Source organism: Indicator indicator, chromosome 9 (assembly GCF_027791375.1).
Source record: "Indicator indicator isolate 239-I01 chromosome 9, UM_Iind_1.1, whole genome shotgun sequence".
NCBI classification, from domain to species: Eukaryota; Metazoa; Chordata; class Aves; order Piciformes; family Indicatoridae; genus Indicator; species Indicator indicator.
The window spans coordinates 21,070,850-21,091,528 of NC_072018.1; the positions used below are offsets into that span (position 1 = coordinate 21,070,850).

At 37.8% G+C, this 20,679-nt stretch overlaps 1 protein-coding gene across 1 annotated transcript in view; it reads left to right on the top strand.

The window, feature by feature from the left end:
- The first annotated feature begins 6,228 nt into the window (after positions 1-6,228).
- Positions 6,229-20,679, top strand: part of ITSN2 (intersectin 2) — a 67,169-nt gene continuing 52,718 nt past the window's right edge. Inside the window, exon 1 of the mRNA XM_054383795.1 lies at positions 6,229-6,282. Coding sequence (XP_054239770.1) covers positions 6,252-6,282 — 31 coding nt within the window. The 5' untranslated portion in view covers positions 6,229-6,251. The remainder of the gene's footprint in view (positions 6,283-20,679) is intronic.

Below are 20,679 nucleotides of genomic sequence, written 5' to 3' on the forward strand. Positions count from 1 at the left end.
AAGCAATTTGCTCTCTAACAGTGAGCAAGAAAAGGACTTTGTACCATAAAGTTAAGAAGTAGAATATTTAACCCTTTTTTCTGTTCTTGAAATCTCAAAATACTAACTAAGGGTTTCATTACTCTTATCCACAGTAACAGAGGGAAGCAGGAAGATCTGCTAGCTACCCAGGATCAGTGTCTTCATTTTGTTACTAATGTAATTCGTTTGTTATCAGAGTGGGTGGACTTTGAAGCTGGCTGCGATGCATTGTGAAAAGACTCTGTCACTGTGTATGACTGCAATGGATAAAGGAGATAAATTCTTGACTTGCCAGAACGTTGTGGGTTTGTTAGTTTTTTTGTTTTTTAAATTGGTAAACTTTTCTACCAATATGTCTTGAACAGAGAAATTCTAAACTATTCTGGTTTATAATGCCTTACTTATGCTTGTTATTCTCTGATTTTCAAGAGAACAATCCAGACAAAAACACAGAGCAACAACATGGGCTTTTACAGTGTCGTCGTTTGCTCTACTAATGTGTAGTCTTCGTGTGGTCCAGATCTACAGGTGCTGCAAAAAGTAAACTGGTATACAACTATTGCAGTTTCTCTTCCTTGCCAATTGATTCTTACAGCAGAAATTTGCAATGTTTCTTCTTTCTGTTCTTGAGAAAAGCAGGAAAGTAGTGTGTATCCACACATGCTGCTTCCACAGTATTTGCTTTCCTCCAGTGAAATCTGATGGAACTGTGCCTGATGCACCAGACCTTCATTCCTACTAAAACTATGTGGCTGTGGTTTTTCTGAGAAACATTTTGGAAAGAAAGAGTCATTCAAGTATAAATATTAACAAAGATTGTGGTAAGGCTGTTCATAAAATGGATATGCCTGTGATGGAAAAGAAACGGTTTCCCTTTCCTCTGCAGTCTGCCCAGCTCTAATGTTTTCTGATGCTTTAGCATGGTGGTAAGGTACCCCTTGATTCTTGCAATCTCGTTTCTTTTCTCAACTTCTGTCAACTATAAGGAACACGCTTGGGAGAGGCAGTTGAAGTTGCAGTTCGGCAGAGCAGGTTGTGAAAACAATTAGTGTTTAAAACATCAAGACTAGTCGGATGGTTTGTTTACAAGAACTTGCTGTTCTGCTATTTAATGTAACATCCATGTTTTCCTGTTTTCACCCTAAAATGGCATCAGGGCTTAATGGTGTCTACAGTGGTCACAGGGATGTTTGATCCCTGTTACAATGTAGATTTTGTGCTGTGGGTGCCACAGTTTCTTATGACCGATAGTACTGAGTTCACCAAGCATCACTCCCACAACATTTTGCAGAAGCAAGTAATTTTCTCTGGGATTTTCTGGTTGTGATGGCCATATTTTCATCGGTATCATCTACCAGAGATACTGGTTATAGTGTTTTCTTCAATTTTGTCTTTTTCCGCATGGATAAATGTGTATGGCATTGGGTTTCTCTGTAGTATTGTGTAATAAGAGTCTTTTGAAATGTATGACTTTCACCTCAGCTAGTGATTAAAAGTTATCAGTGATGTTCTTAAAAAAATAAGTTTGACCAAAAGTGAGCATATTTTGCTGAGTTTTCTCTCAGTAAATAAGTAGTGTATACTTGTGTTCTAAAGATGCAAGGTATTTTTACAGATAAAGACCAGAATGACTTTATTTGTAATTTGTGAAAATAAGGTGCTTTTGATATATGCATAATATCCAAGCCTTTGGCACATGCTGTGGAAACACAGAAAACAGAGTATTTGTTGAGAGCAAGCTCCATTCTTTGGGAAGGATTGTTTTCACAGACCTTTGAAAAATGTGCCTAGACTTTGAGTTTACTGGGCTGTTTCCTCCTTCCCTAAAAAAATGAATGAGGGGAAATTATGCTGTAATGATACTTCTATTTTCCCTTTCTTTATCTTGTGGTGCAACTTCAGAATCTGTCACCAGAGAAGTATGTGTGCTTGGTATAACCCTGGTGTTCGAATGAAACTTGTGTAAAGGGGTAGAATGGGGTCTCTGTGCTGGTGCAACCTGAAATCCTATAAAAATCCCTTTTATGATTCCTGGTTGCTTCTGTAAGATCACGTTTTTCAGTATTATTTGTGGAGGTTAGTGTAGGAGGTTTCGGGTGCCCTTCAGGTCTGGTATTTTAAAGTTACAAGATTTGCCTATAAGCATAATAATGTGATAACAAAGCTAAATCATTAAGTGCCTCACATCAGTTTAACATACACTTAGTACAGATCTGTTGGGCAGTTCTTTCTTGTTCTTAGAGCTAGGATTGGTATATCTACATGGCAAAGCTTGGTGCAGACTTACCAGGCTGAGTCAGCCCAGGCTTGGGAAACTTGGATAGTTTTCAGGTACAAAGAAAAAAATGCTGTGTCAATCATGTGGACTTGGCACCTTTGAGAGTGCTGCACTGGAATGTAATATTGAACATTGTGGTAGTAGAAACATCTGATCTTGGACTTTGTTTTTGAGAGCACAGACAGTGGTATGGATGATAACTTGGGTGTGCTATATTCACTTTCTGACAATGGTTTCTAATTCTGCTTGAAGTGAGCTATGAAACTTCTGTTATATAATCGTGGAATGGTTTGGATTGGAAGGGACCTTTAAAGATCATCCAGTCCAACCCTCCTGCCGTGGGCAGGTATATCTCCCACTCCATTAGTTTGCTCAAAGTCCCATCAAACCTGACCTTGAATGCTCTCAGTGATGGGGCACACACACCTTCTCTAGGCAACCTGTTCCATTGTTTCGTTGCCCTATTAGGAAAAAAATTTTTCCCTGTGTCCAGTTTAAATCTGCCCTCTCTCAGATTAAAGCTGTTGCCCCTTGTTCTCTCACTATGGACCCAAGGAAAAAAGTCTCTATCCATCTTTCTTCTAAGCCCACTTCAAGTACTGCAACAGGGTCTTCCTGAAGCCTTCTCATGTCTAATATAAACAATCCTAACTCTCTGAGACTTTCCTCACAAGGGAGATGTTCTAGCCCCCTGACCGTGTGTGGGGCCTATCTCTGGAGCAGTTCTGACAGGTCTGTGTGTTTCTTATACTGTGGGTTCCAGAGTTGGACACAGAACTCCAGGTGGGGTCTCATGAGAATGGAGTAGAGGGGCAGAATCACCTCCCTTCACCTGACAGCCTAGGACAGAGATGACTTGTCTTAGTGGAAGGTGGTTGCCTGTATATGTTGCTGTCAGTGGGCTGGAGTTACCCCGGCTGATGAAAATTCATCTGGAAGAACACATGTGCTCCATAGATGCAGAGGTTTCATAAATAGGAAACCCCTCACCAAGCTAGCATGAGGACTTTGAGCTGAAATTTTTTACTTGAAATTGATTTTAATGTATATTGTATAGCTGAGACTCTAGAGAGAGGAGGTTTACACATTTTATGTGCATGAAGCTGATCAGGTCACTTCTCCCTCTCAATCAGCAGCTGAAACTTTAGGAAGCTCAGTCTACATGAGTCACTTTAGCAAAACCAAAGAAGGCAAAGTCTGCTTTTTCTCTATAGCTGTCAGTTATATAAAATACTTAAAAAATATGGTTTATGATTTGGGGCCCTAAGAGTTAATCAGCTTATTACAAGACTTGTGTGTATGTCCAAAGGAGGGCTACAGAGATGGTTGAAGGGACTAGAGGGCAAGACATAGGAAGAGCAGCTGAGGTTACTAGGTTTGTTCAACTTGGAGAAGAACCTTACAGTTCTCTACTTATGAAGGGGAATGACAGGTTGGTGCTGGTCTCCTTTCTCTGGTGATAGGATGCAAGGGAATGGTGTAGGCATGCATCAGGGAAAATTAAGATGGGGTATTTAGGGAAAAGTTCACCGAGAGGGTGGTCATACCCTGGAACAGGCTTTCCAGGAAACTGGCCAGGACACTAAGCAAGTTGCTGTTCTTGAAGTGTTTGAATGATGCTCTTAGATACATGGTTTAACTTTTATGTTGTCCTGTTTGGAGTCTGAAAAGTTGGATGCTATGCTCCTCATGGGTCCCTTCCAACTTGGGATATTCTGTGGTTCTATTGTAATTACTCATTTGGAAAAAGAAACAAACCAACCAAACAAAATGAAAAGTGATGTGAAAATAAGAACATATGTTGAAAGAAAGCCCAAATGTGTAGCTTTTATTCAGTAAGACCATAAATCTAGGGTAAGTCACATGCACATGAAAAGCTGTCAACACAGAGCTCTACTGAGCTTTGCTCTGTTGATTCTGGGGATGTTCTCCAACATCCTGCTTCTGCCATGGTTTCAGGTTCTCTTTTACCACTACCCAACAGAACAGCTTGTACAGAGAAGCATGCTGTAGAAATGTCTAGCAACATTGGAAGCATTTTTCAGGAAGGCTATATATAAATTTCAAGTGTCTCTGGCAGGTTACTAGTAAGGCCTAAGAAGGGGTGCTGGAAGCAGCCTAAAAATAGTCTTAATTTGTTTTAAAATTAATGCCTTGGAATAGATCCATGCCTCCTTTTTTCATCTTTCTGCAGCTGATACCTAATGTCACCCTGAGAGATCATTTGGGCTTGCCAGTAATTCAATTTACTTTTTTTTTGTTTTTATAAATATGTATATCTGTGTGTATACAGCGGCCTATGTATTCTTCTGTATGTAAACCCCTCTGGAATGTCAAGTGTCTTGAGGATACTGATCTATAATGTGTCACATTTAATAAAAAAAAATTTTCTTCATTCCTCCCTGGATGATTATGTCAGTAACACAGAGCGAAGATACCTTCAGAAAAAACACTAGTTCTCATTCGAGGGGACACCAGGTACACATATGGCTATAAGGATTACAGAAGATTTGGGGGGGATGAATGATTTGTGGCCTATTATAATAGCTCCATTTTAGAAGTTATTTATAAGATATATAAATAATGCTACAAATAATTTATACATACAAAAAATCTAATAATAATGACAATGTAAAATATATAGAAAGTTAACAACCCATCCCAGATATTTCTGTTTATATTACAGAAATATGCAGTAGATACAAAAAATGTCCTCCTGGCCACATGTGAAACCAGAATGCTTTCAGTTTGTATGATTTTTGTGATGAGAAGTGCAGGATTTTCATAGGAGAGGGAGGGAGTGTGGGTGATGTGGTATTTCTGCACTTAGTATTAAAGTCTGTGGTTGTACTGAGGGGTGCATTTTTTTGGGGAGGTGGGGGAGAAGTTTGATATCTGAAGAGGGAGTGACAGAGGGATCTGAGATGTGATGTTTAAAATACTTTTTTTTAAAATTCAGATTCCATTTTTGTAAATTCATCTTGAACAATAATTTCTCCATGCAGAGCGCAGGATAATGATGCATAGATTTTGGTATTTAACTAAAAATATCATCCAGAGCAGAAGCTCACTGCATTGTCTTAGTTCTGTGTTTGTAAAGCAGTGCTTATGCTTATTCCTGAGATAGGTATTGACAAATATTTTGCAGTTCTAAAGTATTAATAACATTAATACAGGTACTCTTGAAAGGGTGCATACTAGAAAAAATAAATCATAGCATTCTAATATTTGTTATGAAAGTAAATTGAGACCCCTTTAAATACTGCTTTTGAGTCTTTATGCGATAGCTCCAGAGAAGGAGAAACTTCACTGCATTGGTTATAGAAAACTGGATGACTACAAATTTTTCTTGGGCCAAGTCATTTTTCTGGTATACATCATGTAAGAATGTTTTCTTTGTAAATAGTGTGTGGACTAGTGAATGAATTTGAATAATAATTGTTCTTCCACTTTTCTCAGCAGAAGCATTCAGTTACAGGGCTATGCATTAAACTTTTTTTTTTTTCTTTTAATATGCATAAATATTTACCAGGGAGAGCTGGAAAAGATCTGGTAGGACCCTGAGTCTGTTCTCCTGCCAGGAGCTTGCTGTTCTCCACACCATATGTTCTGACATGTTGTCAACTGTTTGTGTACATTATGCAGCAGTTGCTAAACAGTTGGTACTGTTTTCCTTTAAGAATGTGCCACTAGGTTCAGGACTGCACTGCATAGACTATATAAAAAAAAAACTAAAAAATATTCCCCCACCCCCTCCCAAATGTAAATTCAGCTTGTTCAGCAGCAGCCTGGAGCCCGACATTGTTTGCTATCGGAAGTGCGAGCTAAAGGGGACAGACGTTCCCCCTGCTCAGCGGGAGTGCAGAGCTGCATTTTGCCCTTGTTGCATTATTAATGGCACAATGTTTTTATGTTGCAGATGGCTAAGAGCTAGCAAGGCATATTCAAGACCATGATGGCTCAGTTTCCCACAGCAATGAATGGTGAGTAGCTTGGGTTGATTTCTTTAGGTAGGAGTGGGAGCGTTTGTCTTTTGTTTGTTTGGGTGTTTGGGTTTTTTTAAATGCTGATTTTAGTACCTGCAGCAGCATTATGGTCAGTTTGCTGCAGATTGCTTCCTGTAGCCTAACTTGTACGGTAAGACTGAGAAATTCAGTAGAAGCATTACTGCAGTGTAATTTGGAGTACAGATATGTCTGGAGCATCTAGTACTCTCAGATCATTTAAAGGATTGAGGAATGTGTGACTCCTAGCGTCAATACTGCCTGACTTCAAGTGAGGAATATGCTAAGTAATAGTTGATTAATCTTGCATACTTCTTCAGTTACATAATTCACCACAAGGTGTGTTTCATTGTAATATATCGTGGTATTTATTTTAAACCAAAATATTTGTATGTGTTAAGCGGTTTGCTACACTGACAGAAATAATCAGTCTTTCTCAAAAAAAAAAAAAAGTTCATGAATTTCTCATTGATTCTGTGCCCCATCTACTATAGAAAGTTTTGGGTTTGTTTCTTTGTGATTTTCTTTTAAAGACAGATGAGAGTTGAAACCTTAAAATTATTTGTGCTGTGTGTATGTGTTGGAGCTCTTTATTTCTGGAGCAGTTTTATTTGTGAAGACAGTTGGCAAATATCTGCTGAGAAGTTTGATGTTTACATGGTACTGTATACACAGCTGGCCAAAATTAAAAGACAGGTATAGGAACAATCCTTTGAACTTCAGATTTTCCATATAGAGAGTATTTCTTCTGGTAAAACTAGGCAAATAGAAGAAAAAATATTTCTTAATTCATTTATCTGTGAAGGTTATTGCAGTACTGGGAAGTCTTAACTCATTTAGAAAATCATCACTGCTGAGATGAATTGGATGACTAAAGAGAAGTGGTTTTTTTTGCAGCACAACATTACTTATATCCAAATTTTAAGCTCTTTTATGCATCTGTTACATAATTACATAAACCGTTTTGTGAAAAAATGGTCAGTGTGATCAACACCTTTTGTTATGCAGTCAGCTGCAGTTTGTTCCAGACTTTGTTTCACAGACTTAACCACAAAAGAGAAGCAAAAGGAATCAATATATTGTATATAATAGGGAAACCCCTAAATACCAGATATTTTTTTTTCCCCACTTTCTTGGACATAATTAAAATACTAATTTTTTTAAATTGTCACACTCTTTTTCCTCCTCAGTTTAAAATAAACAGAAGCTCTCTTCAGGGAGGATACAGATTTCTGTTCTTGTCTGTCTCCATGGTTGATTTATGTATGAACTATTTAGTGTCTTTCTGGTTTGGCTTTTTACTCCTTGATTCTGTTGGAGGATTGCAAGCATATTGACAGTGCTGAGCACGTACATGACTTTGTCTCAGAAGTCAGAGCTTGGAAGGGTAATCCATTCCTTGATCTGAAGTTCCTTGAGCAATACTGTCCATGCTCAGTGCCTCAAAGGATTTTATTCTTGGAAAACACATTAAGAGAATGAAAGTAAGACAGATAACCAGGCAATAGTTAAATTATTGCTCCTCACAGATTATTTGAATGACTGTGTGTAGTTTTGTATTCATATTTCTTACCAGAATTGATTACATTTCAAACAAGTCAGGTGGGGGGATAAAAGAGTCGTTTTAATGTTATTTCTGGATAAATACTGAGCAACCTTTGCTGTCAAAACGATTCTTCTCTAATCTGTGTCTTCTTCCCTGCTACTTATTACCACTGTTTTTGCATTCAAAATAGATCACTTGCATTTACCGCTCATTGCTCAGTGGAAATCTCTAATTACATTGTTTGACCTTGGTAGTGACTTCAAGCATGAGATGAAGAATGAGGTTATGTGTGAGGCAACTAAAGTATTATGTATTGCTTCAGCCTAATTGTCAGTGGCTGCCTGCCACATCTTAGCAGAGCATCAGCCCTTTCCTTCTGTTTCTTACTAGGGGAAATGATGTTTTTCTTCTAGGGAAACAATTCTTATCTTCGCTTTTGGTTCATTAGTAATGTATAGCACAAAGTAGTTTCAGTTTCAGGATTAATTGTGCCATTCAGTGTTACAGAAAAGTGAGTGCATAGCATGGAGTGAATGTGTGTACAACTGCTTGATTAGATGACACAAGGTGACAATGAGTTTCAGAAGGGCTGGGTTTAAGTGACAAAGCACGATACTCAGTCTCAAACAAGTAGAAAATGCTACAATGGTTTATTTACCAACCTAAACAGAGAAAGGGTATTCTGAACAGGACCTCAAGAGTTGTGTGCTTGAGTTCCACTTGAGAGACAGCTTGAGAGAGGGTATTCAGAATGTAGTTCCACCAGACCAGCCTCCCAAGATTGTCCAGCCTCAGCATGTTGTTATTGGCCAAACTGCATGTGATACTGAGAACTGGCATATTCTTTTTTGATAACATGTCCACATGTAAACTTCAGCTTATCGAGGAGCAAATGTTGTTGCTAGGCCATCTTTTAAAGTCACAAAAGGATGCAGTGAACAGAAAGAAGTGCCCTTGAACTCTCTATTTCTCTTCAAGGTGACTTTTGTGGATGCCTTCCTAACAGTCTGGAAATTTGGGTAGGAAAAGCAGGGCTTAAAGAGTGCATGCAGTTTTTTCTGGAAGCCAGGGCAGACCTGCCAGTTTTTACAAATTTATCTCCCGTGCAAAATACAAAGGTCGTGATGAGATTTGATATGAACAGGCAAGGCTGTGTAACATGTTTCTTCTTATGTAGAAAGGCTGCCAATGACAAAGTACATACACAGCACTGATGGACAGCAGACATTTACCTCTGTGGAGTCCGGTTCCATCAAAGAGCCTCTTCAGACATATCTGCCTACTCAACCTGCAAACGAGATCAGGCATTCCTTACTGGGGATTTAGTTTTATCCTGTAATTGTCTAAATGCTGGTCATCTTTTCAGTGAAAATGATAAAACCTAGTTTCTGGTAGTTTATTCTTATGTACAGTTCTCCATCTGGACAAAGCTTTCTTAGAAATTCATCATAAGTCTTGCAAAAGCTTTTGGAAGTGGCATCTTCAACAGTTGTATTTCTATAGGAGGAGTTAATATACTAGCCACAAAAACCAGTTAAAAGGATAAAGACTTTTTAATAGGTCAAAATGTCCTTCCACTTAATTTGGCTCTTTGCTGTCTTTGTTACAGAGGAGGAAGAAGTAGCCTTCATTGCTGTGAAATGCCTTTTTTACAGCTGGAGAGCAGTTGCAAGATATTGCTTTTATGTGGGGTAGATTTTTTTCAGAGTTTAATATCCATGCTGATGCTGGACCTTGGTTTGAGGAGATGTAATTTCAACGGTCCAGCTGAAACAAGGAAAGCAGTATTTGCTGATCAGTATCTTTCACATTGTTTCCTTAAGTGCCATTGGAATTTTTGAGCTGTGCTTTTTTTTTTTTTTTTTTAATACGTGTGTTTATTTGTCCTTCCTCTTCCCTTCACCCCCTGTTTCCTTTTGATATAATTTTTCGTGGTCCAGCAGGAAAATACCTCTGATAAACTGAGGTGCGAAAAGTAATCCTCATACCTCTTCTCACATGCTTCTCAATGTCAAACTGGATTTTAGGCTACTGCGAATAGAACTGAATTTTGTGTCCCTGCACTTAGGTGTGTGAGAGGTTAGACTAGGTGTGAAAGACTCAAGGGAGGTCCTGGTTCCACTGATGTGAAGGGTAAAACACTCACTGGCATGAAGTTCTGCTATATCTTCTGTATTAAAAACATCTGCTTCAAGATGTGTGGTCTGAATTTTTCCAAATTAGGAGGAACCTTGGTCATTACTGTTCAGTTAAAAGCTACTTGAATGCAACCTGACTCTCAACCTTGTGTGCACTGTAAATAGGGACACAGCAGACTTGCATATCAACAAGTGCAGATAAAGATACTATATTGAATTAGACCTTGAAAAGGAAATATCATAGCCTGTTCTCCCATTTTAAAAGAAGGAAAATGAAAGAAATTCTAAGACAAAGACAAATATTTTCACTGTCCTTACTTGCAAATTATATTCAGCAAAATTCAAAACGTTCAGGTCAGAGGGGTTGTGTATCTTCCATTATCACACCCTGCAAAAAATGAGGCTTCCCATTCTGTGTGCTGTATTATGTTTCCTTTAATCCCAACAAGTCAGAAACAGTGCTATAGGATTGCAGAATACAAAGTGTCTTACTCATATTTAATGATGAGGATAATATGATTCATGGAAGATGTGAGAAGGAAGTCTTGTAAGGAAGAAATAATTAGACATGGAGATAAATGGCAAATGGAGTAAGTGGAACTAGGTTTTAACAAATGTACCTTATGCCTTCTTCAGTAACTGGATTTTGTAGATAGTGTGTAACACATTCCTTGTTTGGACTTCATTAGTGATGTAACTGGCTAAAAGGGAGAGAAAATGCAGATTTTAAACAAAGATGTTGTAATAGTGATATTCTTAATGAATTTTTATCTTGAGACCGGTCTTAGCTGTTGTTACTTACTGCAGTAAAAAACAAATGTATGCTGGTTAAATTGGTTGATGACAAATTTAGGAGTCATTTTCCAGCCAGAATGGTCCAGTGTGAACTGCATATCAGTAGTTAAATTTCATCACGTTTCTGTTGTGCTGTCTTCACGTGTCTTCTTAGTCATACGAGTATGGGCTAGAGTTCTTGCTCTGTGCTGGGAACTCAGCAGTTGGCTGTGACTAAGGAGGAAGACAACCGGGTGTATTAGATGATCATGTAATAACGACGTGATTTGAGGGAAAGGAAATGCATCCTAAAATGTGGTGGGTGAAATAAGGAGTACTATGTGCTGTTGCTTAAGGCACTGATGAGACATCTTGTGGGATACAGGGTGGAATTTGGGTTATCTGTGTAGAAGAAAAAAATAACCCCAGGAAGTGTAGTAGGTGCACAATTAAGTTTCAGTGTTATCAGAATAAATTAAGTATTGAGAAAGGCTAAAGAGATTCACTTTGTTAACCTATAAAAATAGAAGTTTAGTGCCTTTTTTAAAATTTATTTATTTTATTTCACTGTACTTCAGTAAATAAATTTGCACTATTTTTTTTCTTAGTATGCAGATAAACATTAGGGAAGGAAAACAAATATGTTATCACAAGATTCAATAGAGATGAATCAGCTGCTGCTGCATTTGGTCTGGAAATGGGAATGGTTCTGTCAGCAGTGATGTTCTGGACCGTGGTCAAGGAAAATGTCTGATTGCCTTAAGGCAGAGCTTGCATTTTAGGAAGGAATTAATGTATTAGAGTTTCTTGGAGTAGCAGCAGTCAGGACGTGGTGATCTTAGAAGTCTTTTCCAATCTGATGCTTCTAAGATGTAAAAAAACAAGCTAAATTAAAAAATTAGGTAATAACTTAGTGTTAGATCTTCATCCATTAACTTTGAGCCTATAGCTGCTTTGCCTTGCTAATATTTTTTGTTAGTGTCATGTGCTAGCTTGTGTAAGGTAAGATTACACTGAGTGGAGAGCTTTATCTGGAATAATAATACTATAATGCAAGCTCCTTTACTCATTTTGGATGTCATCAAGAATTCGTGATGGTTTCCTTCAAAGTGTAAAAAATCTCAACAAAACCCACAATAAGATCTACAAGTATTTCCCCAAAATGGAGCCAGAGGGCTGAAGGCTTTGCTACAGGGACTGAGAAACATAAATCTGTCACATGGCTGAGCTTCAAAGGGCTTTGACTGTTAAAATTTTCATTTCCTTGAGGGTTTACCTCCAGAAGGTTAGGAGTTATATGACTCTAGTCAGTGACTTCATGTGATTGTTGAAGTTTAGGGTTGGTGTGCATCGTGTGAAGTGGTGCCATCTGAACATTTTCTGAAGCCTACGTTGTCTGTGATAACTGGCCACCTTGAAAAGGTCATAGACGATATTAATTGATATTGACAGAATGAGTTCAGGTTCAGCCCACTAATTATAATGGTAAGAATAAACATGGTTTTAGACACTGTAGTATGTCAAATGTGTTACTTTAATTAGGACTCTTGGACGTTCAGGCTTTTCAGTATGCTGCATCTGTTCTTTAGGACATCTGTTGATCTTGGCAGTGGAAGGGTAATCTTGATAAATAACTGAGGTAGCTAGAAGGGTTGAAGCCTTGGAAAGCTGAACGAATATCCGTGTTCATGGAAATAGTATTCTTACTGGGCACCTTCAGAGAAAACATTTTAATAACTTAAAAACATTTATGGTTTAGTTGGATGTGAAGTTATTTGTGTGCGAGTCTCAAGACCAGGTGGGAGTAACTGAATAGCAAAAGCTGTCTTAGTGCTGTTTATTTAGTAATTACTTTAAAAGTTTTTTATATATTTAATAATAATTGGTACATTTTAAAGCATGTACCAACATTTTTCCACTGCATTTCTTCTCATAACCATGATTTTGTGTTTAGTTGTGATCTCTGCAATACAGTTCTTATTCCTTTAAGAAACATACAGTTCCTGAAAGTCGTGGTTTCACTATTATCAAAGATCTCTGCACTTGTTACAGTGTATGTTGATACTTGTGTAATAGTATGGAAAAAGAGTACATTTTTATTTTCATAAGAGCTACAGGTTAAAAGATTTGTGCCAAAAATGGTAGTGCTTTTATAACACTGTATTTCACAAGAAATCTTCAAACTTAGAAGGAGAAAAATAGATTCAAATTAATGTATAAACTGCTTCTAATATAGATGATGTAAGTTGGAAGGCCAGCAGAATTCCTTCTCGTAATTTCCACGTTATCTGCTTTCAAACTGGATTGAGGAAAAACGTGGGCAGTACTTTTTATCTAACCTGAAGATAACATCCATTAGGCTCACCTTTCTGGAAATTATCCACTCTGCTATTGCCAGGATCTGTTACACTCAAGACTCTGAAAAAAAACCCTAGAATTGGAATCCTTAGGAGTAAGGATACCTGTGGAAAAGATAGCCAAAGGGAGAACATAGCCTCTGTCTTAACGGAGACTAAATGGATCAGTCCTGTTCAGTTTAGAGACAGATAAGTTAAGAATATGAAAGGAATATGCAAAGCCATAATAGTACAGAAAAAGCTAACAAGGGAAGCAGTATTCAGTGGTTTTTCATAACTGAAAAGGAAAAAAATACTTGGTGAAATTACTGAGCAGGCAGAAGGAAATTGGTTGATTGGTTTCACATAATGAACTACTCAGTTTTGGGGGTCAGTGTCTTAAAGATGCTTTGGAAACAAGAGTTCCAAGTACATGGAATCTGAACCTGGGGAGGAAAAATCTACGCTATGGCTATGAAATATTGGATTTTGGTTGGTGTCTTTTTAGCTCCAAAATTCTGCCAAATTGCTGATTCCTGGTAGTTGTGAAACTGTAATGCCTCGGGAAGAACTCTGTTCCTAATTATATTCCCTAAGTGACTCTTATGAGCCACTGGAGGCAAGGCTAAAGACTATGGTATAAACAGATACCAAAGGCCTTGCAAACATGAATTAGGCAGTTTTCAATTTATTATATTTTAAATCAAACTCCCTAGTGTTCTGTGAAAGTAGTATTTGGTAGGTACTAGATAGAGCTGACAGGTTTTGCTAATTAGTAATTTAACATGTTAAGGAGTACTGTTTAAGCAAACTCTTATATAATTGCTTTTGTCACTTTTGTGCTTTCTTTCAGTTTTTCCTACATATAATCATAGAATTGTTAGGGCTGGAAGGGACCTCAAGGATCACATGTTTTCTTTCTGTCAGGACTAGAAATTACTAAGAGGAAAATAGTAAAAATGATCAAAGGTGTGGAACAGCTTCCATATGTTGAGAAGTAATTACATTGACTTAGGACATTTCAGCTTGGAAAATAAATGGTGAGGGTGGTGGATACAGTAAATGTCATTTTTAATTTTGTAGACAAGGGAATGGTAATTAATCTCTGATAACAGAAGAATTAACCAGTATCGAATGAAAACACCATTAGCAGATGTGAAACAGAGCGCTTTGCAAAGTGTCAAAGAAGCAGTGAAATACATAGGAAGCTGTAGGGGCCAAAAGATTACTTGGATTCCTTAAGTCATTAGAGATAGGTGGATTTTCCTCCTGTTAATGAGATGCCACCTGTGGTTGAGGAGCTACACTAGGCTGAGAAGACATGCTTGCCTCAGACTGCCACTCTGTGCTGAGAGTGTAGCTAGGTGAATATTTGCTGTGTAGCTGGCAGGGTCATTACTGTGTTTTGTTTCCTAAATTGTCTACTAATTTTATTTTGTTCCACAGATCATTCTGGAAATACCTTTTGGTTTTCCTTCTCTTTTGCCTTTCCTGTGTTTTGTTTTGTTGTTTTTGGGTTTGTTTTTTTTTTTAATTGGGTGATTCTTCTCTTTTCCTCTTTCCTTTTAAGTCTGTGTCCCAGTTCTCCATTGTTAATGTAGCCCATGAACCCCTCCAGGTCCCAGACTTCCTCCAAAAAGTCTGGGAAGCTGGAAGTGTGGGTTTCCTCTAATGGCCAGATAATGATGAATACTACAAAAATTATTAGAAGGGATCTAATATTCCTTGAACAGAGTTCTGCTCTGATTTTATGTCAGTGTCTGTTTTTGTAGGAGAACGATTTCCTTTTCTCCACCTAATCTCAAGGTTCGTTTTGCATCCTCTTGCCTGGTATTTTTGCTGCCTGCATTTCTTCTGGTGCAGAAAGATTTACTAGCTGCCACAGATGGAAACTCACCTGAATCTTATTAGTTTTGCTGCATTCCACAGAGATTTTCTAGACAATAATTAAATTATCCTTTTGTAATTTTTAATTAGTGGTAGGGGTTCTTGGGGGGCAGTGCAGATAAGCAGCAGGGTAAAAAAATCGATTATCGGAATTGGAAAACTTTAGACTAGTGCGCTTTTTCCTCAAAGGTGATGACTCAAAATTTTCCTTTTTCTCACTGAAGACTTTGATGCTATACATGTTGACAGTTTATTATTTTATGCCTTGATAATATTGCTTACTTCTAACTTTTTATTGGAAAGATTCTTGTTGATGTGACTTTTTTCTTCTTTATTTTCCTTCTCTAAAATCCATCCAGAAGTGACAGGATGAGAGGAAGCAGCCTTAGATTTCAGCAGGGGAGGTTTAGATTGGATAATAGGAAAAATGTCTTCACTAGAAGAGTGGTCAGTCACTGGAATAGGCTGCCTGTGGAAGTGGTTGAGTCACCATCCCTGGAGATGCTTAATTTAAATGGGCCTCAGGGACATGGTTTGGTTGTAGACTTGGCTCTCCTAGCTTTACAGGTGAACTTGATTTCAGAGGTCTTTTCCAGCCTAAATGATTCTGTGATTCTGGGCAAAGACATGACTAGAATGGAAGAATGAGCTTGTTTCATGTGCTGCATCAGTGTTACTGACTCAGCAACTGCAGGTGATTTCAATGGTGGTGTTTTTCCAGAGTTAGGTAGAAAATACTTTTATATTTATGGCTAGTATCGAATCTAGATATTGTGAAGGCTTAATTGAAGCCAAATCTGTCTACCAACACTTTCCTGTAAGAAAAGAAGTTAACTTTCATGTAGGTTACAGTAGTTGCAGGTTTTGGTGGGAAATAGAAAAGGTGTTACATTAAAACTTCAAATCCACTGCAGCAGTAGTTCATAACACTTTTGAACACCTAAATAAGAATAATTTCTTATTACCCATCAGCTTTTTCTCCTATGTTTGGTACAAAGAATTAACACCAAAGGAGGGAAGCAAATCCTGAAAAATAGGGATAATACTGGTAAGGAACCTAGAAATTCAGACTGATGGTAAAGTGTTCTGTATAATTACAGACACCTTGCATGTTTACTGGCACTGAGGAAAAATTGTGATTCAGTGTCTCAGTTGGGAGCATTAAATCTGTTAAACAATTCTGTGATAAATGTACCTACAAACACAGGCAGACTGGAATAATCAGATTTATCCCTATATGTCTTACGCCATACAAGTCTCTTGAGGTTCTTAATGGGAGACAGTAGTGTGGTTGCTGTCTGCATTAAGGAAAATCCCTTGCACATGCTGCTGCGTGTTTGTGTTGAAATTTCCCTGTCTTTAAATATGGGGATAAATATTTATTTAGGGTCATTATGAATCTTAATGCTAGGGGTTTTTTAGATGGTTAAAAAGGTGGTGTTATAATCACTCATCCTCGTGACTGATGCGTACAAGGAATGCTTTTTCAATTTAGGTTTGTTATCTCTGTGGAGTTAATTAACTTTGTAGGTCGTAGGAGCATATTTTGTATTAGAGAAAAACAAGCAGCGCCTATCAGTGAAAAACAAGCATCATTCCCTGGAGAAATGTGAGAAATGTCTTAGGATTTTCCACAAGTGAAAAGTTGCCTTTATCCTTTTCACAGTACTACTGTTCTTGGTATAACTACCTTTTCCTTGAGGGTAGTACTAACCAGTGGCAGAGGTCATAGAGCATTGTCATATCTATTTACTTTTAGGATTGCACTTTCTTTCCTTCCCTCTTTTGAATGGCAGCTTACTGTTTTAAGGAAAGAACAGTGTTTGTTTCTGTTTCTGATGTTGACAGCTCATCAAAGCAAGTCCTTTAGTTTCTTTAGAAGATTATGTCTGATGCACTGTTGTCCTATCAAATGCTGGGATCCTGCCATAAACAGACCCTCATACTCTCTTGTAGAAACAGGTCTTATTTAGAAGGAGCTTAACGAAACAGAAAACATTGTGTAATCTTTAGCATAATTGCTGATTTCCAACACTATAAAATTGTGAGTGCTACTACAATGAATTGCATATTAATACCTGTTGCATGAAGTCATTACATATTTTGTTATCTTTAGGGAAATCTTCTACATTAAAATGATGTAGCACCAGGTTGTTTGTGTAGGTCTTTGTTGTTCTAAATGGACTTTCTATGTGGCTAGAATCCATGTGTGATTCTGAACTCTTGAACATGTCTTAGAGCAGTGGAGTGGGCAAGTAAAGGATCTTGCTTTGTTGATTTTCTGATCAGATATAGGGAATCTGCTGAGACGCTTCTAGACCTTGAGTCCAGGTTTCCCATGTGGAGTCTCAAGAACATTTCCCAGTCCTGGCATTTATGCAGAGTCTGCTCTGAAAGTACCAACCTTCTCTAGAAAAGAAAGACGGCTTGACAACTGCCTTCCTAAAGTGTTACTAATACAGAATGGTGGTTTTTCATAAGCAGAAAGAGCAAATTAAGGCAATGGTTGCTCTAGTCTAGAAAAAAAATCTTTGTGTGGAAAATCTTCAAAGTTTGGCGCCTAAAAATGCAGTGTAGTCAAAAGCAGTGTTAGTGTCGTCCAAGCTTCATCTTGCTTCATGTGTGAAGTTGTGAGATTGCAAAGCAACTTCTTCTGAATAATGATTTTGTGAGATACCTTCCTGTCAGAGAGACTGTACTTCTTCTCTTCACACCTCGAATACTGTACCATCTACAGTAGGGAAAAAATATTTCTTTCTTGAAAATATCCAGGAAATTCAAGTGAAGTCAAAAAAGTAGTAATATGCTGTTCATCGGCTGCAGCAAAGCCTGTCATGAGAGCATGTAGTGGCAACTGTGTTTTGATTTCTGATGAACTGATTTGTAGTATTGTAGTCCTGCCAGCTGAGAATCCTCGGAGAGCCAAAGTTCACCACTGCTCCATCAAGTCGATGCACACCTCTTACCCTATCCTGTGAGGAGAGAGGTGTCTGCAAAGAGGAGACACCTGCAGTTTGTTTTTTTGATTGGTGCGTGGTTTGCCATGAGTAAGGACTGGGGCTATGGGGCAGTAAGAAGAACAGTGATTTCTCTGGGCAAAGTTAATTGTTCCCTTTAGCTGGATCTGGCTTATGGGCAAAATCTTTCTCAGCACTGAAGGTGTGTTAGTGCAAAAAGATGTTGATGATATGTCTTGGATAGCAGATGTTTCTCTTTGACACTTCCTGCAGCTTGGGCCTTCCAAAAAAAGGAGCAGTCTTCCCTTTTTCCGCAGTTCAACATGCCCTAAACTTGGTTGTTTGTAAACCAGGAAGTGTGATTTTTGTCAGCAGAGGCCAGTTTTACCACTGGTGGTATCTTTGGGAAACAACTACAGTATTTGTGAGGATTGCAGCATGTTTTGATAATCATTGCACAGGAGAACTGAGTTTCAACCCAATTTTGACTGTGGTAAGTCTTTATTGTGATGGCCTTAGCTGTACTGTAAGTAAACACAGTAAGTAAACTTTGAAGTAAACACATACTTCAAAGAATGGTTTTTGTGATCTGCTCTGTGGAATTGCCAGGATCTTGTGATCTCCATTATTCAGAGTGATAATTTCAGATAGACCATTGTGGGGTTTTTGCTCGGTATTTTAAGGAATCTTAATTTAAATGACACTTTCTGAACGTAGATTTTTCTTTCCTTATTTGTATCACCAGGTGGTAACATCAAGAGTCCTGAGCACCTGGTAAAGCTAAAAATAAGTGCTTACAGTGCTTTACCTTCCTTTTTGTGCAGTGCTTTTTTTCTGTTGCATATTGTGGTAGGATTTGAGAAAAGCAGTGATTCCTTTAAAGAAGAAGTGTTGGGTGGGGCTTGGATGCCCCACATCCCTGCCATAGGTATTGGGTGGGGGTTTTAATTTTTTTGCTTTCAAACAAGTATTTTCATTGTTCAATGGTTATTAACCTATATTCATAAGACAATGACCTGTTCTAGTTAAGGCCGAAAATGACAGATGCTCTCTCTTAAATGATACTAGGTAAAAATTTAGTTTTCTGGGACTTTGTTCGGTTATAGACAAGCACCAAAATCTCACTCTCAGACTGGGAGAACTGTCTTGAAGGTATGTTGTTCTCTAGATCCTAATTGCTGCTAAAAACTCCACATTTTTTTCTAGACTTATCTTCTAAGGACTCACAGCTTTTGGAAGGACTTTTTTTGGATGCTATACTGCCTTACTTCCCTTGCCCTTACCCCCCCATCTCATTTCTGGTTGGAACTTAGTATATATTTTCTTTAAACCTTCTAAATTAAAAGATGCATAGATGCACCTCTTAAACATGTTAAATTTCAAGGTATTGATGAATGTTGATAGGTTTTAAGAGAGATGTGGCTAAAATTGTCTGAATTTAATGTGTTTTCTTTACATTTACATTTATAAATGTAAATTAATTTGTATTTTTTATGTTACTTTTAAGTAAACCAGTAAAATGATGCAGTAGGAGGTCTGTTCTAGATTTTAAGACAGTCTTTTCTTCCATGGCTATTAAAAAAAGAAAAAAAAGGCAACAGAGAGCATATCTCTATGGAATTAGTCACCAGGAAAAAAAAAATCAGTCTCTGCCTTCAGTGAAATTCTTGCCTTCAGAAATCAAATTTTAGTATTTCGGTGTTTTCAGGATGTATGTTCATACAATTGAAACATTCACACAATGTATTTTTAATGTGTTCATAGCTATTGTTTTGCTGTAACGGTAGCTGCTTGTACTGACTCACGAGGGCTGTTCTAGAAGCATTTGTTGCTATAATAATGTGGATTGTAGTCAAAGATACAATTCTTAAGTGAAATTTATACTTAGAAGAAACCGTCATAGAATTATAGCTGCATGGATTCTTAGACAAGTCAAGAGTTGCCTCAAACAAAAATGCCTGCCAGGACAGTGATCAGTACTTCTTAAATTCTACACTAATACGTAGCTTATCATTACTTTTAGGATAATATCCAAGTCTGCTGTCAGATCTTAGAATCGTAGAATAGAATAATTTTGGTTGGAAAAGACCTTTAAAATCATCAAGTCCAACCATTATTTAACTGTAACAAGTCTGGTGCTAAACTGTCTCCCTTAGCACCACGTCTCTGCATCTTTTAAACACCTCCAGGGGTGAGGATTCCACCACTTCCCTGAGGAGTCTATTCCACTGTTTGATAACCGTTTCAGTGAAGAAGTTTCTTCTAATATCCAACCTAAAGCTCCCCTGCTACAACTTCTGGCCGTTTTCTCCTGTCCTATTGCTTGTTAGGAAGAAGGGATCAACACCCACCCTGCTACAACTTCCTTTCAGGGAGTCATAATGAGGAAGATCATCTCCCCTCAGCCACCTTTTCTTCAGACTGAACCTCAGTTGCCTCAGCTATTCCTCATAAGACCTGTTCTCCAGATTGTTCACCAGCTTCATTGCTCTTCTTTGGATCCAGTTATGGAGATGGTTGCTAAAGAACTGCTTTTGCATGTTTAATCTGGGAGTAAATAAACAAAGCTAACAGTGTAATTTTAGCACTAGAGTATGTATCTAAAGAGTTTTTGTTATGGCTGCATCCATGGTGCATGCATTTTACAGCAACTTTCTCTCCAAGTACTGTGGTTTTTAAAGCAACTTGTTAATACCTTATTGCAATAATTATTTATTCCCCTGAATATCTTTTAGTGA